The sequence below is a fragment of the Drosophila bipectinata genome, chromosome 3R, assembly GCF_030179905.1.
Source record: "Drosophila bipectinata strain 14024-0381.07 chromosome 3R, DbipHiC1v2, whole genome shotgun sequence".
In the NCBI taxonomy this organism is placed as follows: Eukaryota; Metazoa; Arthropoda; class Insecta; order Diptera; family Drosophilidae; genus Drosophila; species Drosophila bipectinata.
The window spans coordinates 3907598-3920628 of record NC_091739.1 but is presented as its reverse complement, the minus strand read 5'-3'; the positions used below and the strand labels follow the sequence as shown (position 1 = coordinate 3920628).

At 36.9% G+C, this 13031-nt stretch overlaps 3 protein-coding genes across 3 annotated transcripts; all 3 read right to left on the bottom strand.

Annotated features, from left to right (window-relative positions):
- Window positions 1-81: 81 nt before the first annotated feature.
- On the bottom strand, window positions 82-674 carry LOC108127988 (uncharacterized). The gene is made up of 3 exons (XM_017245336.2): window positions 522-674; window positions 294-461; window positions 82-237 (listed from the first exon to the last, which is right to left on the bottom strand). The coding sequence occupies exons 1-3, from the start codon at window positions 672-674 to the stop codon at window positions 82-84; spliced, it is 477 nt and encodes a 158-aa protein (XP_017100825.2).
- Window positions 675-1434: 760 nt separating this feature from the next.
- LOC108127987 (uncharacterized) lies at window positions 1435-2123 on the bottom strand. The gene is made up of 4 exons (XM_017245335.2): window positions 2103-2123; window positions 1884-2039; window positions 1653-1820; window positions 1435-1590 (listed from the first exon to the last, which is right to left on the bottom strand). The coding sequence occupies exons 1-4, from the start codon at window positions 2121-2123 to the stop codon at window positions 1435-1437; spliced, it is 501 nt and encodes a 166-aa protein (XP_017100824.2).
- Window positions 2124-3953: 1830 nt separating this feature from the next.
- On the bottom strand, window positions 3954-11438 carry LOC108127985 (uncharacterized; the record flags this gene model as incomplete). The annotated part of the gene is made up of 5 exons (XM_070281943.1): window positions 3954-3980; window positions 4230-4358; window positions 4413-4580; window positions 4639-4794; window positions 11319-11438. Coding segments are annotated over 5 exons (600 nt in total), but the record flags the coding sequence as incomplete, so codon positions are not given.
- Between the last annotated feature and the right edge of the window lie 1593 nt (window positions 11439-13031).

The following is a 13031-nucleotide window of genomic DNA, read 5'->3' as shown; positions in this document are numbered from 1 at the left end:
AATATTGATAAAAATTTATAAGAAATTAAGTAAGTAAGCACCAAGAATCATAAAGTAACAATGAAAACCCAAAATTTCATCTCAATAAAGTCTGAAATAAACGCTTACAGTTGCCCGATTGACTCCTTTAATAAACCAATCTGTGAAGAATTGATACTCCCCCGAGGGAAAGACAAGAAGTTTGGAAAACTGATGATCTACGTGGCTGATGGGTAACTTATCCACAATGACATCGTGCTGTAATTGAAACTATTTAATAACACTTTACATAAATGGAGGATTACTTAGCTCACATTATAGGGACAGGTGTGATTCAAGTTGGAAAAAGAATGGTAAAAGCCATAAAAGAAAGCAAATACTTGATTTGCATTGGGATGTCGTAGAGACTTACAGGCGTCCACAGTAATATTGTACAAAAACGGCTTATATCCATTGAATTTCTTAAGTAAAGCAAATGTTACCTTAATTGAAAAATAAACGTGGATTACTAATTTATAGAATTAAATTGGTCTGGATCGTACTTTTACGTTTGAAATTGGCTTTTTGTACATAATCCCCTTTAATGACAGATACTTGTAGGTACGATTTACCGATTTCAGATAGCAATACTCAAAGCTGATATGTTCCAGATCGGGGGACGTACACTTGATGTTTGTAAATTCAACCAAACACATTGCCTTAAAATATTTTTAATAAATATGTGGTGTATATATATTGACTTCTTTAAGTAGTATATACAGCCTTGATGAAAAGCCACATCCAAAGTATTCGCCGAACCAAAATCATTCTTTGCGCTTGAATAAACTTTTAGCAATGGAAGTAAGTTTAAAACTGATATTTATGGATCCATTTAAGGCAGTTAATCCGCCACATACCACGGATCATTAAAAATATTAATTGTTTTAATATCAAATTTAATCTTCGATCAGGTTGTTTCATAGATATTTTTGAAAAGTCTATAATAATAAAGAAAATTATAAAATGTTTATGGAAATTCACAGAATGGTATTGTGTCTTAATTCTATTAAGAGTAAATATATTAACGTAGAATTATTGTAGTGTGTATTGATAGGATCTAAATATATTTTTACGTAAGCTTGGTGTTATCAATTGTTTAAAAATAATGAGCTATACAAAAAAAATCTGTGTTTGTATTATCTAGGTGTATGATCGACATGAACCACTTGGTAAAAACATTGTTTGCGGTCCATTAAATATAACTTTTTCATTTTCAATTATATATGTGAAGGTAGAGTGTTATTTAAGTAGTTATTACTATAGTATATTTTAGCTTTTGAAAATTGAATTTTAGAAAAATATCGGCCTATTAGGGCTAATAGCGCAGGAAAGCAGTATTATTTCTTCTCTTAGGTGTTTCTCTGTACTCGAGGGTCATAAGTCATAAATTGTTGTAGGAGTGTCCAAAGGATAATTTTAAGAAAGTTTAAAGTATAAATCAACTGTTGATCTAATGACATCATAAGCGTACCAGTCGGTGTGGATAAGGTATTCCCCTTTGGAAAAAGGAAGAATAGCGGTGTATTGATGGTTAATTTGATTTGTCGTAAGCTTATCAACAATTAAATCATGCTGAAATGAAAAAAAATGTTAAATAGCTTCCATAAAATAAAAGAACTTTAAAACTTTCTTACATCGTACGGGCAGGTGTGATTTAAGTTGGAGAAACTTTTAAACGTATTGAAGAAAAAACTGAAAATGGGACTCGATTTTGGATGTCGGAAAACTTTGCAACCATCGACGGTGATATTATATAAAAACGGCTTATATCCATTAAATTTCTTGAGCATAGAAAAATTAATCTAAAATAGAATCACAAATTAAAGTCAAAAATTATGTTAAAGTAAAATAAGATTTAAACAGACCTTTGTTTTAGTAACTGGAATTTTGTACATCTTTGCTTTTAGAGACATGTATTTATAGCTTCGATTTAATGACTTCAAAAAACAGTATTCAAACTCGTTAAACTCTAAATCGTGGGATGTACACTTAACATTTGTAAATTCGACCAAAGGTGTTGTCTATTAAAATTGTCAAAAAAGAATTCATTTTCCTAAAAAATTAAAAAAAAAAATCATACTCACATTTTTAATAAGTACCAACATTACAAGAAACTTTTTAAATAAAGTTTTAATTTTCATTTTAATACGACGTTAATACCCAAGGCTTACATTGAAAACTAATATATATTTTCACATGAATGGTAAGTTATTCGTTAATGGACATGTATCATTTACCATTTTAATAGTTTCTCATAAACTCTTTTTCGATTATCTTTACAAAATGGGTTGAATGGGTTGAACAATTATATTCAAAAAGCTATAAATTCTATGGTTCTGTAAATCAAACCATAGCACTATAGGCCGGATGACCACATTTTCTGGCCAAAAACCCATTTTTCGAAAGTTCTTATAATTAAGATTTTATGATGTCATTATATTAGTATAATATCAGACTTCAATATTATGTAACAGAAATTTTGACAGAGCCACGCTCCTTTAAGTTATCGGCTTTCAAATACAGCTGTTCGGAGTGTCGTGATCACGTGTGCTTGTTATCGGAAAAAAGAGTCCATTTAAAGCTAATAAAAAAGGCACTAAACTTAGTAATTTATAAAAATGTTGTTATGGCATCGAAAGGGAGTGATTTGTACTATATGTTTTCGATTCTCAAATGTTGGTTTGTTTGGGATTGTCCCTGTAATTGAGTGTTTTTAACAGAGCTTTTGTGTGTTAATCAATAACAAAAACTAATGTTTAGTTAGAGATTTAAACGGTCTTTGAGCTAGTTTGACCTTAATATTTATACTGGGTTGAAGGTAATTCAATTCTTGTTCATATGAATGTAATATTAAAGTGCCCTTTTGCGCACTTTCTGTGTAATTCACTTTTTAAGGTCGCAACCTCAGGCTTGCTAACATGGAGTTTTTCGATGTTTGGAGATCTGCTGCGACCAAATGTGCGAAAGAGAATGCAATATTCGCTAGATACAAAGTTTCTATAGCTGGTTCTGTATTTGAAACCGAGAAAAAGCATGCGAGAAAAAGCAGTCGAAGCAAAAGTTTAAAGGACGTATTCCACAGATCATTATATATACCAGACCCTACAATATCATCGGTTAACCTAGCCAACCGTATCAAACAACAAAACAGATAGCTTCTTCCAAAAGAAGTATTAGAATTGCTCCACAGTCCCTTAAGGAGCGCTGATGATCAGTATCAGTAAAATATTGAAGACGATCCACTTGAGTTCAGGGAAATGGAACTTGAGACCGAAGAAGATGTTGATTAGGTGCGCATGTGAAACAGTTTAGATTATATTTTACCTTTCAGGCCTTTTTAATAATAATTACTTTAAACGGTTTGGGCGTAGCAATTGTAGAAAACATGTCCATAGTTCCTGCCAGAAAGTGTCGGTGACACGCCTTTTTTTAATACCTAAGCTTATGAAAAACCAAAATAAAAAAACCATACCTTAATATTTTTGTTTTTTTTAAAGTTATATTTATTTTTATCTACTTTTATATAACTTTGGAAGACATAAAATCTAGTTCCGCCCAGAGGTGGCGGTGCCACGCTAATTTTCTAAAAATATGTTCCTTAGCTTACTAAGAACCCAAATCAAAAAACAGAACCCAAATATTTTGTTTCGTTTAGAAGTTATTAATTTTGGCCAGAAAAAGTGGTCATCCGGCCTATAGTGGCATAGGATCCCATATTTAACTAAAATGGTATAAGAGTGTAAGCTTCAGGATTCTGGCTTGTCCAAAGTGTGCTTTATTTTCTGTCTTTTAATATGTGGGTTAGAAAATTAGCGAAGTGTTAACCGATACAATTGAATCTAAAACAATTTTCTAATTTTAGACTTTTCAGATAAAATATTTTTTCTATAATCATGTCTGAGTTTCAGTACTGAGTATTCGATACTTTAGCGGAATTAGTGGTTTAGCTTTAGCGGTTTGACCTATTTGGAGATCTTAAAGCAGGTTGGTTATTGGAGAATAGACAAACATTCGATTCGGTGAAAATGCGAATGTTACCTTTAGATCGAAGCTATATTGTACCAAGGAGTATACAATGTATATTGACCATTGATATTTAACTTATAAACTTTATAAAGCCTGTCAATCAACAAGTTTGTGTTCAAATGCTTTTTTGGGAAAATTTATTAATTTCTTAAACAATTTTAATAAAGATTAAAATATACATCTACTATTGCTCGGTTGACATCGTACGCATACCATTCCGTGTGAAAAAGGTATTCTCCTTTGGAAAAGGGAAGCACTGTACTAAATTGGTAATCCACGTGATTTATAGTAAGCTTATCTACAATAATGTCGTGCTATAAATATATTTATTAAAGTGGTTCTTTTAAATTAATTAAAAGTGTTCTTACATCGAATGGACAGGTGTGATTCATGTTGGAGAAACTTTTAAAGGCGTCGTGAAAGTAAGCGAATATAGGACTCGACTTGGGATTTCGGAGAGTCTTGCAGGCATCCACGGTGATATTATATAGAAACGGTTTATATCCATTAAATTTTTTTAACAAAGCAAAATTTACCTGAAATACACTTATTGATAAATGCATCAATTAATTTTAATGTACGACTGGATCTGACCTTCACTTTGGTGATTGGAATTTTTAACAGTTTCACTTTTAGGGAAAAGTACTTGTAGCTTCGATTTACAGATTTTAATAAGCAGTATTCAAATTCATCGAACTCAGAATCCAAGGGGTTACACTTAATATTTGTAAACTCCGCAAAACATGTTACCTTAAAAAAACATTTATAGTATATTTAAATGGTTCATTTAATTATTTACTGATTTTATGAAAAGCAACACCCAAAATAGCCGCAGAAATACAGAAACCATTTTCACTATAAAGTGTCGTTTGTAGCAGAGGTAAGCTTAAAAACTAATTTAAAATTTTGCTAAATTCTTAATTTTGCGAATACGAATGGATCATTTATTAGGTTTAGGGTGCTGAAAATTATTTTATAAATTTGTTTTTAATAACCCAAATATTTTGAATACAAAATTTACTTTTAACCCATTGTTTCCAGAATGAAGTAAGGCAGTGCTTGGATTAATACTAAGAATTAGTAACAACTAACTAAACATTGTGCGTATTTGGATTATTTTGGTAGAACATTTTCTTAAGGTTAAAATTCTTGGATAAAATGTTATCGATTATAATCGGCGCCACTCGTTTGGCTCTTTTCCTGAGTTCGTACACGTTTTCATATTTTCAAACATATTTCTTGGATGATATTTATTTTTCATTTTTTTTGCAAAATGGAGCGGCGCCAGAGCTTAAGGCACCTTAAGTGTGCTTACGATTTGTAATGCACAAACAAATGCGCCTGGCTAACAAATGGGACAGTGGTTGGTCTGGTGTCGGTCGGCCATTGGTTATATATCTAAATGGATATTATGCGCATATTTCCCGTTAGATAACTCGAATCGGAGCAAAAGTAGATAGCCAGATAGGTAGATAACTAGATCGATAACCAGGGCGAAGATAAGCGACCCATTGGGTGGGTTACGAGTCCTCCCCGGAATGGGCAGACAATCAATTAGAATGGCGAAATCTTCGCAAATGCAATAAAAATCCACGAACGCAAAAGGGCTTAAAAGGTAATTCCCGACCAGCGACAAGAACTGGTACTATTGTAGAAACCAAATCGGGAAAGGGAATGACGATCACCAAAGGTAGAAAATATTGGCCCTGAAATCATGACGATACCTATCAATATCAATGTCTGGTGGTTAAAAACTCACCCACTTACGAGCTGTGGCAATAAATCGATTGGCATCGCAATTGCAGTTGAAAACGCAGTTGCACTCTTATATATAAGTTTATTAATTTACAATGTCAGCGATTATTGTTTGTTTTAGTTTATGGCCAGACTTTAAAACCAATCGATCACAATTGGCCAGTGACCGTTGAGCAAAGTGTGTCATGTGAACGGATATCTTTGGCCGGAAACTTTTCCGGCGCATCTCTCCCCGAAGCATATGCTATCCGTAGCACTTGAGTAATTATGAGAACTCCCAACTATGCGGTCCCAATCCCCGGTTGTCACTTAAACGGATTGCTGGAGCGACATCAAAACAAATTTCACTCCCTTGTGGATAGATCACACAAATCTGATTAGAAAAACATTTACAAACGCAAATCGCAAGTTAGCAACGACGTTGGTTCGAAGGGCTGGTAGAGGAGGTGGTACCGGGAAGGTTCAGGCGGGGAAGGGAGGATGGAACCCACCCCCGACATAATTTGATGTGTGAACTTTTGCCGACCGAGCGGCGCTATGGGTTGCGTCTAATTTGATTGACGTCAACGCACAGGGAAATTGTGGGAACATCAAGGAAATACATTAAAAAAAAACTTTAAAACATTAAATCAATGTATTTGGTATTCAAACTATTAAATAAAAAGATGATCATCAGACGTAACGCTTTAAATATTACAATATTTATTTAAAAAAAAACTTTAAAAAAATTTTAATTTAATAAAACAAAAAATACGAATGTATTATTTTCCTATTAATTATTGTTTACTTTTTTAAGTGCATTGAAAGAAACATACTGAAAGCGGGCCACAAGTGGCAGAAAACTCAATCCGCATTTGTGGCAGGTAGCATCCGGATGACTCAGTCCGGTTGTTACTACGGACTTCCTACTCCGGGTCTCGGTTCGTGTCCTGGCCAGTGGAAATGATATCCAAACAAACTCAATTTGGTTTGCTGCCAACGCTTTGATAGATTAGCAGACAAAGCGAAAGAGGCGCGACTGCTGCGACACGTGACCAAAAAGGGCATGAGTTGGGGCGGACAGTATGCTGGAAGGAAGGACGTAAGCAAGGAAATTGGCAGTGGGTTGTGCTGCAAGGACATCGTCGCATTCGTATTCCATTTGGGTGAGCATACAAAATTGATTTGGTTGTAGCACAAGCAAAATATTTGCCAAAGGCAGCAGCCATTAAACAGCTGCTGCCGAAAGGCCTCCAAGTTCCTGATTTTCAACTGGTGCCTGGTGCTTGTTGTGCTTCTCATTCGGGCAAGGACACGTGCACTTGCCAACGCCAGTGTCACGTGCCACAGGCGGCAAATTAAACAAGGCGCAACATGGGAAGCAAAAGTTTAACAATGCAGAAAATTGAAAAACAATCAAAAAACCCAACCACAGGACAAAGCGAAGAGAGAGAAGGGCATGGAAAGTTAAGTGCTGGCATGCAACAGAGGATACAGGATATATCCTGTTTGCTTAGAGCGCGCGTTTCGTTTCGTCTCACTTTATTTGGCCATAATTAGCTTAATGCGCGCAACAAACAAAAAGAACGAGTCTGGAAGCGATCGGTCCATGCATGTCCTTGCCTGGCATTTCGCCAGGACAGTGGCAGTGGCAGAGCAAACAAATGTCCCAGCAACGTGAACCAGGAGCAGTTCACAGAGTGCCAGAAAAAATTTAAGAAATTTTTTTACTCTGCCATATAGAAAATGAGATGCTCTTTTTAAAAATACTTTTGTAAGTTTAAACATCTGTATATATGCACACCTGATAAAAATGCTTAAAAATTAAAATTTACAACTATTCCTTGTTGAATATATTTGAAACAACTTTAAACCTCTTAAATGAAAACATTCATGTTCATTCAACAAAACTTACAAAAACAAAAAACTGTTTGTACAATCAACAGGAAAATATTTTAATTAAAAGTGTTCGAAGTACAGTGGATTTATAAGTTAAGTCACTATGACAAAAATCGGCTTTAATATAATACACCTTCTTATGGAACTTTTTGTTCATTTCTGTCCCCGTTTTTTTTTTTTGCAAAGTAAGTCATTAAGTTTATACGCCCCGATAGAGAAATGGTGGTAGAAAAACGGAAACGAGGCAAACAGAATGCACGGAAAAAATTAAAATCATTAATCCCCTTAAAAGGTTCTTAATCTGCGGCTGCTGCTGCTGAATTTTGTTGCTTCATTTGCCGTTGCCAAGTTTGCCAGCCATTCTGAATTGTTGCCCCTGCATTACTCATACGCAGCGTTGCCAAGTTGGAAGCTAGCACTTCCCCTCCGCAAGTGCCTCTATTTCCTATCTATTCGTTTGTACGTACATTTTTTTCTTTATATGTGAAAACACATATAGAGGTATATTTTTTAAAGAGCTGTCAATGAAATGTCCGGGGGCTGTCGTCGCCGTACGACATCATCATATGACCATGAATCAACTGTGAAACCTTCCGACAATCAGCTGCCTAATTTGATTAGTACGAGGCTTCGAATGGGGGATATTCGACATCCGATCTTTGCCAAATCAATGACCCTGGCCAGTTTTGGAATCGGACGAAACAGTTGGCACCTCCACTGCCAACAGCCAACAACCAACAAGCGGCAACTGCGATCATAAATTGAGCAAACATTTGTGGCTGTTGCTCTTCTGTCGATTGCGTGCAATGCAATGCAACTTTTATGACACTCTCCAGGGCGCACTACAGATACAGATATATTATGTACGTGTTCCCCTATATATACACATATATCTGAGTACCAGGCGAGGGCAAACAGCTCGCTTTATGACAGGCAAACCTCCGAGCACTGGCAATGCAAAAACTGTCACAATCAGCAAAATGTAAATAATTTCGCTGCGACCCAAACAGCGTCTGAAAAGTGACAAAACAAAAACGCAAACCTGACGCAAATAAAATAATAAATTTTATACAAAAATTGACAAGCTGGCTTAGCCGCAGTCGGTTACTGATAGCCACCCACTGGAAATCGAGGCAGCTAAGGAGCAATGGGCCCGAGGGCCTGTGGGGGGAGCTGCCAAATGCGATAGGCCATTCATGGACAGAACTGCAACAGGCCAATAATAAACAATAAACAGTGTGAATTTCAGCGCCCAGCATACAGTAGCCGGTTTGGCATTTGGTAGTTTGCAGCTGGCTTACCGCGGGCCGTAAAAGTTAAGCATTTAATTGCGAAATTAAAGACAGCCGAAGGTGGGATGGCCAGTGGGCGGTAATCAGCTGGGGATGCCAACTGAAAATCGTAATAGAACCAGAACATGAGTCAATCAGAACATTATAAAAATAACAACATTTAAAATACTCTATACTTTTCAAATATACTACTTACTGTTGGATTTTAGAGAGTTTTTATAAATTATTTTCTTGTTAAATTAGTAGTAGCTAATATCGTGGGGAAATTTTTATGCAAAATGAATTATAACGAGTAAATCTAATTAATTTCAACACCCCAAAAATTATGACAAGGGAGAAAAGCCTCACCCTAGATAAAACCAGACGGAGTCGAAACAAAAACAGAAGAAGAACTTATGTTTCACTTCCATATACAATTGAACCTCCAACCACCACCCATTGGGAAGTATTCGAACAATAATAAAGCACTGAAAAAGAAAACAGAAATAAAACAACAAGGAATTTAAATTGAAATTATTTATTTTTGCATTTTAAAAGCGTTAGCGCGTGTCGAGGATTTCTCACGCGCACCAGCCAACGATGATGACAAACCCCTGGCACCGGAGCAAGTACAATTTTGTCATCCGCCAGACAACCCCCTCGGATACACCTCCACCTCCTCCCAGCCATTGTGGAGGAGCACAAAAAAGAGCAGTATAGCGTCGTTGTGCCTTTGCTTTTTTAATTTAAAAAAATATAAAAATAACGAAACGCTCACGCGTTTTCAAATGTCAAAGTATCGCGAATCTCCACTTTCCTTTGCCCATGTGGGGGAAAATTATTTGATTTGGCTGTGGTTTGGAGAGAAAAAAGTGCTATATGTATACAAGAACATCAAAGATTTTATATTTTTAATCTGATTTTAGTTACTAGATTCCTAAGTTAGATTCAGAGTCTAATGCAAGTTAATGGCCACTCATTATGACACCTCAAATGGGTCAAGGTTACTTGACAGAAAGGTCAGATGGAGAACCTGAGAACTTTATAGAACTGTTTTCATTGGGGATTATCACCTCAAACCCCGTTTTTATGCTATGTCAACAAGATAACTCGAAGTTCGAAGCAACAGCTGATCTGGCAACAACACTGTCCACACATTGCGGTTGCTTCGCTAGCGTGGGACACGAATACCCATTATCACCACCCCCAAATACCTGAATTTAAAGAAAAATCCCCCTCTAGAATGCAGCAGTAGTGAACCCAAGACATCATCTTTTAATCCGTGAGCACACAAGCAAACCAAAGGAGCAGCCGTGAGAATGGGAAAACAGAGCCGGCACCTGCCTGTCCAAAATATGGAATATGGTAAATGCCTCCGAGTGTGATGGATAAATCTGTAATCACATATTCTTACCGCTCCGCTACATCAACGTCGGAACTTCGTCGGGGGAAGCCGCCGTTTTGATCCACAGGGCTTATGCCGTTGAACCACCGGACTAAGGCAGTCCAATAATTCTCACGTTCCCCACCGAGCGGAGCGATTAATCGGACATATGGCCAAGGAATCGGAATGGATCGGAAAATGTAGGGACGGCACTCAGAAAAAATGTTCCATTTTTAATAAAAATACCCGATTTTATTATTAGCGAATAGTTTAAATTAGATTATAATTCAAAAACTAGTCCATTTAGTTCTATAAAATCTTTTAAGAACACCTATTTATTTTTTCTAACTGAAACCTGACTTTAATCCTTTGTTTTATGGTCAAGTGATTAAAAATCATATTTCATATTTAAAAATCATAAAATCAATTCATCATTATTTTTCAGACATATATCCAAGGCTTACAACATAAAAACGACATTAATCTTAACCATTTCGTAGTTTAAGTCTTGTTGCCTTATTGGAAAAGCCTCAGGATAAAAAAGTGTCAATTCTTGTTTTGTTTTTGGATTTTTTTTGTGTGTAGAAGTGTGTGGATCACTTATGTGACATCGGTTATGAATTCTACGGGTAAATATACTACGACACAGTCAGGCGACTCCTACTCACGCTCTCACTCCTGCTGTCAGTGGGACTCCCACACCCACACCCTCACCCACCCACCGCTCGGTGCCCGCCACCCAGCACCACCCACTGCCAGTCAGGCTGCGACTGCGGCTGCTGTCTTTCGGCTGCTATAAATCATAAGCAAACATTTTGATATTGTAATCCCCATTTTAATCCATGCGCATAAAAAGCCAAAAATCAAACTTTTCGACATGGGCGGCGGTGTCTGTGATGTGCCTTCTGCATTTGCTTTGTTAGTTTTTCTCGCTCGTTCGTTTCGTTTTTTTTCGCTCGTTTTCCAAAAAAAAATTGATGGATTACCTTGGCCCCGGGCCTCCGACCAGCTCCTCCCCCTCGAACCAGGTGATAAGAAGTCTTCAGCCTCTGCCCGATGATGTGGCAACTGTTGCTTTTGTTGTTTCGGCGGCATGATTTATTAATTAATTAAGTGCAGACGGAAACTGCGTCATTACGATGAAGAATCGATAAAATGGCTAATAGGGCGCGATAACTTCGATTCCTTTACGCGGCCGAGATCATTTGTCGTCGGCCCTTTTGTTGAAGCAACTCGGCGGCAACAGTTAAAAGAACGCCTACTTCCCTGAACTTCCCGCCACTCGGGGCTTCCGTATTTGAGGTGGAATTTTGGGGAAGCAGGCGGGCCAGTTAGTGGGTGGTTTGATCGGCTAGGATCACAGAACTTTGAAGTTTCACCGCCACAAGGTTGCGCAATGGAAAATGGGTAGAAAACTAAATAAATATTCATGGAATTGGGTTAGTTAATTCCGGAAATTGAGAACACATATACCCAAAACAGTAACTAACTTTCTAGTTATGCAGTGAACATTTTGGGAATGATAGAGACAAATCTATATGCTGATGGAGAATTTTATTTTTAATAACATCTTAGAGACATATCTAAAATATTAAAAGATTAATATGTAAAAAAAATAGGTGCTTAAATATTGTTTAATAACAATATTAATAATTTTAATAATTCCAACAATTCCACAAATGGACTACTACCAAAAAGTTTTTTTTTTTTTTTAAGTAAAAAAATACAAAGTTAAGTTAATAAAAATAACTAATTCGAACACAGGTCTTAAATATTTATTACAAATACTCTTTGAATGTGTAATACAGGAAAATCCAAGTAAAAAATCATAAATTTGAATGTTTCCCCTTGATTTATTCTTTCAAAGTACCTCTAATTGATTTTGTGAAGCTTCCAATCCTCCGCATCCAATTTCCATCCAGAGTCCCCAAGAGTTATTTTTGCCTCACCCTCCCCATTGAAAGTATCTTTATAAACCCAAGACATAATTACCAGGGAATCCACTGGCGAACAGCTGTTTCACCAACCCAAGTCCCAAGAACGTCCCAAAAATAGAGGAAATGCAACAGTCCTGAGGGGAAGTCCTTTCTCTACGCAATTCTCTCAGTTGTCCTGGGGAAATGCGTATACGACGTGTGCGCATGTAACAGATACTATTCCGTATCAGCCTGCCACGCCCTCTGGCCATGGTTCACAATCGGAGGGCGGGGCCTTAAAGCAACGAGTGTTTGGAAAATAAGCCAATCGGAATAAAGGAAATTATCAGCGAGTTTCCGAGTTGCAGCTCTAAATGGTTGCAGATAAGCGAGGAGGGGCAGGAAAATATTCGACAGAGCAGAGTGCGTGAGTTTTCCGCTCCTGTTTTCCGAGCCCGTTTTTCTCGTCCCGATTTTCCGCTCCTGTTTTCCACGTGCCGTGCATAAATCGGCCAGCAATCGATGTAACTTGTGCACAGGACTCTCGGAACGGAACAGATGTCATCATATTTTTGCAGGTTCCAAAAAAATTATGCGACACCTTTTCTGTGCGTCGATGTGGGTCCCTTAATTTGTTTTCCTGTCCCGTCCACCCCCTCACACCTACCTTCTGCCCTTTCCCATTTCCTACTTCCTGTTTGATTTTTTCTCCCATTTGCCTCTGACTTGGTTACAAGTACTTTACGGTAATGGAGGATTTTCGCTTGAGCATCCTCTAACAGA